This window comes from Hipposideros armiger, unplaced genomic scaffold (assembly GCF_001890085.2).
Source record: "Hipposideros armiger isolate ML-2016 unplaced genomic scaffold, ASM189008v1 scaffold_280, whole genome shotgun sequence".
NCBI lineage: Eukaryota > Metazoa > Chordata > Mammalia > Chiroptera > Hipposideridae > Hipposideros > Hipposideros armiger.
The window spans coordinates 1,464,122-1,467,696 of NW_017731630.1; the positions used below are offsets into that span (position 1 = coordinate 1,464,122).

At 53.7% G+C, this 3,575-nt stretch overlaps 1 protein-coding gene across 4 annotated transcripts in view; it reads right to left on the reverse strand.

The window, feature by feature from the left end:
• Positions 1-2,358: 2,358 nt before the first annotated feature.
• LOC109390812 (uncharacterized) overlaps positions 2,359-3,575 on the reverse strand; it is a 10,986-nt gene continuing 9,769 nt past the window's right edge. For 2 of the 4 annotated variants that reach the window (XR_002125642.1, XM_019657762.1), the window contains one exon: positions 2,359-3,431. Coding sequence is in view for 2 of the 4 variants with exons in the window: in XM_019657762.1 (XP_019513307.1) it covers positions 3,424-3,431 (8 nt within the window). In the remaining 2 variants the exon portion in view is untranslated. The remainder of the gene's footprint in view (positions 3,432-3,575) is intronic. The other 2 variants (XR_002125644.1, XM_019657761.1) reach the window with 2 other exon arrangements.

Genomic DNA, 3,575 nt, shown 5'->3' on the forward strand with positions numbered 1-3,575 from the left:
GTCGAAGCTACTCATCCCTGGCACTCCATTCCAGCAGCCTGAGCTGGTGAGACGTGGTCCAGCCCGGCCACCGACCCAGGAAGCCTGACCCCGAGTCCATGATGAATAAATACATAAAATAAGTAGGTAATGATAAGTGCAGAGCAGAAAGGTAAAGCATCAGGAGAGGAGAATGTGTGTGTGTGTGTGTGTGTGTGTGTGTGTGTGGTGTGGTGTGTGAGTGTGAGTGTGTGTGTGTGCACGTGTGCGCGCACACACGTGTGTGCAGAGTTGTATCTGTGTATGTGTGTTTCTGTGTGTACGTGTGTCTGCCTGTGTGCGTGTGTACACACATGTGTCTGTGCATGTGTACATGTATCTATGTGTGTATGTGTGCATGTGTGTCTGAGTGTGTGCATGCACGCCTGTTCATGTGTGTAGCCTATGCACGTATGTCTGTGTATCTGGGAGTGAGTGCATGTGTGTCTGTGTGTGCATGTGTGTAGTCTATGCATGTGTGTCTGTGAGTGTGTGCGTGTGTGTCTGGGCGTGTTGGGGTGGTTGTTTGACAGTTTCAGGCACTTTGGCCTTGGGGCTGGAATTGACCCTCCAGTGGAAGCTCCCAGCTGACCTTGTTCGTGCCCAGGCCTCTTGGGGCACCTGAGGCAGGCTCTGCGTCCCCTGTATCTTTACTCCCCTGGTGCCCCAGTGCCTGCCTCAGGCTGCCCTCCATCCCAGGGCTCCACGATGCTTGGTCAAGCAGCAAGCGTGTGGGGTGCTCTTACTGCAGGCTGGACACTGTGCCGAGCTTAGAGGCCTCTCACTCAGTCCTCCTAGAGCCCAGGATATATCATCATGCCCACGTGACAGATGAGGAATCCGACGATAGTAGAGTCATGTGACCAGGTTCACAGAGAACAGACTCCCGCACTAGGGTCCCAGCTCCAGAGGTGGCTCACCCAAGGGACAGGGACCTGGAAGCCAGTACGCTGCAGCTCAGGCAGGTGGGCCCAAAGGTGGCCGCTCTTTCCACGCTCCCTTCCTCTCTCTCCCTCTCTCTCTCTCTCTCTCTCTCTCTCTCTCTGTCTCTCTCTTTCTTTCTCCTAGACAAGGTGGCAGGTGGTACACCTTGAACCCCCAGGACCACCTAGCCCAGAGGGAGGAGACTGCATGGCCAGGGGCCCATTTGGACCCCAGCCCCGCGTCTGCACCTGTGAAGTGAAGGACAAAATTGCCTCCCTCAGGAAGTTGCCATGGGATGAGGAACAGCGTTCATTCTGCCTCCTTCTTCGCATAACCACCCCCACCTTCCTGCCCACCTTCTACCCCAGTCTGGGTAAAAGTCTTTCACCCCAACCCCCCTCCCATATCTGCAGGGGAGCCTTGGGCCACAGGCCTTGGTCCTCCCCACACCCACCCTGCGGGGCTGGGCCAGGGGCTGCGTGCAAAGCTGAGGGGGTCAGATAGGCAGGCACAGGCATGCGAGGTGGGGTCGCTGGGACAGGCGAGGTTGGGAAGGCCCCAGGGTGGGGAGCTGGGGCCCAGAGAGGGGGCGGTATGGCCTGTCACCTACACACCACAGACTCACCTTGGCCACTGGGCCTCTGCTCCAGGCCAGATGTGGGGGTGCGCCTGGTTGGGCTTGGCAGAGACACTTGCAATGTGGGACACCCCTGCCCCGGACAGGCCATTTGGAGACCAGTGCAGACAACACCACCATGATGGATCGTGGGGCGGGGTAAAGAAGCGATAGGTGCTGAGTCATTCCCGCACCGTAAACATGTTTGTGTTGTTCATTTTCATACCCCAGGGCCCAATAATGCCTGGCGCATAGTAGGTGTTCAGTAAATATGTGCTGAATGACTAGGTAAACGAAGTCAGGATTTGTACTGCCAGGTAGCAGTGGGATGAAAGTTCATGTTTTTCTGGGGAAGGGACGAGACAATACAAATTGGTAACTACAATATGGCCTCAGGGATAGACAAGACAGTCTGGGGAATATAATCAATAATGTTGTAAATATTTCTTAGGGGGCCAGATGGACTCATGTCTTGTTAGGGAGACCACTTCATAGAGTCGGTGTAGAGGCCTGACCACCGCACTGTATTTCTGAAGCTGATGTTGAATAATATTGTATGTCAACTATAATTATGTACACATATAGTCACAGGATGTGGAGTAGAGAGTGGGAATGGAGTCAATGGAATTGTAACAGATAAGCATGATATCGGGGGTGGGAGGGCAGCAGATGGGGGAGGGGGTTTGTTACTTTGTGAGGGGTGAAAAGGATAACTATTGCATTGTTCTGTACACCTGAAACTAACAATAAAAAAGAAAAAGGTCATGTTTTTCTCTTTTTGCTTATTTTTTTTATTTTTATTTTTTTTGGCAATAATTGCACAGACTTTCTAATGTGAGAAAAAAGCAGTAATTTCAAAACCTTGTCACTGCACAGCTGGTGTGGCCACAGGGAACTGAAGGGGCTTTTGGCCGAGAGCAGCCCTGCAACTCCTTTAGGGTCACAGCGACCAACGTGACATCTCCCCGTGGCCAAAATGCGAGCAGAGCCTGGAAAGAACCAAGCGGCGGGTGCCTGGGGTGGGACTTTCCTCTGTGTCTTGTTTGCTCTCCGGTTGTCACTTGATGCTGAGGCCATCAGTTCAATCCAGGAAGGAAGATAGCGGGGTGTGGCTGGTCACAGAGGCGTGGGGGGTGAGGGGTCCAGAGCAGCTCTCTTCCCCTCCAGAAGCCTCGGTTTTCCCATCTATAAAACAGGATGATGGCACAGGCCTGGGGTTTTGTGAGAAGCGACTGCTGCCACCCCAGGCTTGGCACCCACCGTGTCCTTGGTGGCCCCGTTTCCTTCCCTTTTTCATGCCCTGCTGCCCGCAGGGTTAAGTAAGACTTGGCTGGTGTCTGTTTATTGCTTGCAAGACCAGAGCCTGCGGCCGCTGGGGCCTGACAAGGGCCAGTTCCACCATCATGAAGCCGGCCTGAGGAGCGGGAGGAGGGGAGCAGCAGAGACCCAGGGTCCTCGGCCCAGGGCCGGGTCTCAGCTCTGCCACTTAGCAGTGGGCACCACACCCCTCGGTAAAGTGGGCACAGCAGGGCCCACGTCTGAGAGCTTTTGAGAGGGCTTGTTCTTCTGATGGGTGGCTGTGCCCAGAGGGCCTCTCCCCACCCCTTTCTGCAGGCCCTGAGCTGGCCTTGAGGGAAGCAAGGCCTCCAGGGCCTGTTTTCTTTCTTAGCGGTTTGGGAGAAAAAGGGAAATCATATGAGGCAGAACTTTGGAGAGTTAGGGCCCATCTATGTGTTAAACTCCTACTCTGCCCGCTCTGTCCCAGGCATCTTACAAATGTGGTTGTGGTGTAACACTGTCACAAGGAAGTCACCCTCATTTCCAGAAGAGGCCAAGTTCACCGCATGGTCACCAGTGTCTGGCTCCTAGGAGACTTCAAAAAATATTTGTTGGATGGATAAATGAATGGACTGATTATAGATGGATGGGTGGATGGATGGATGATGGGTGGATGATGGGTAGATGGATGGGTGGATGAATGGATAATGGATGGATGGATGATGGATGGATGGATGAT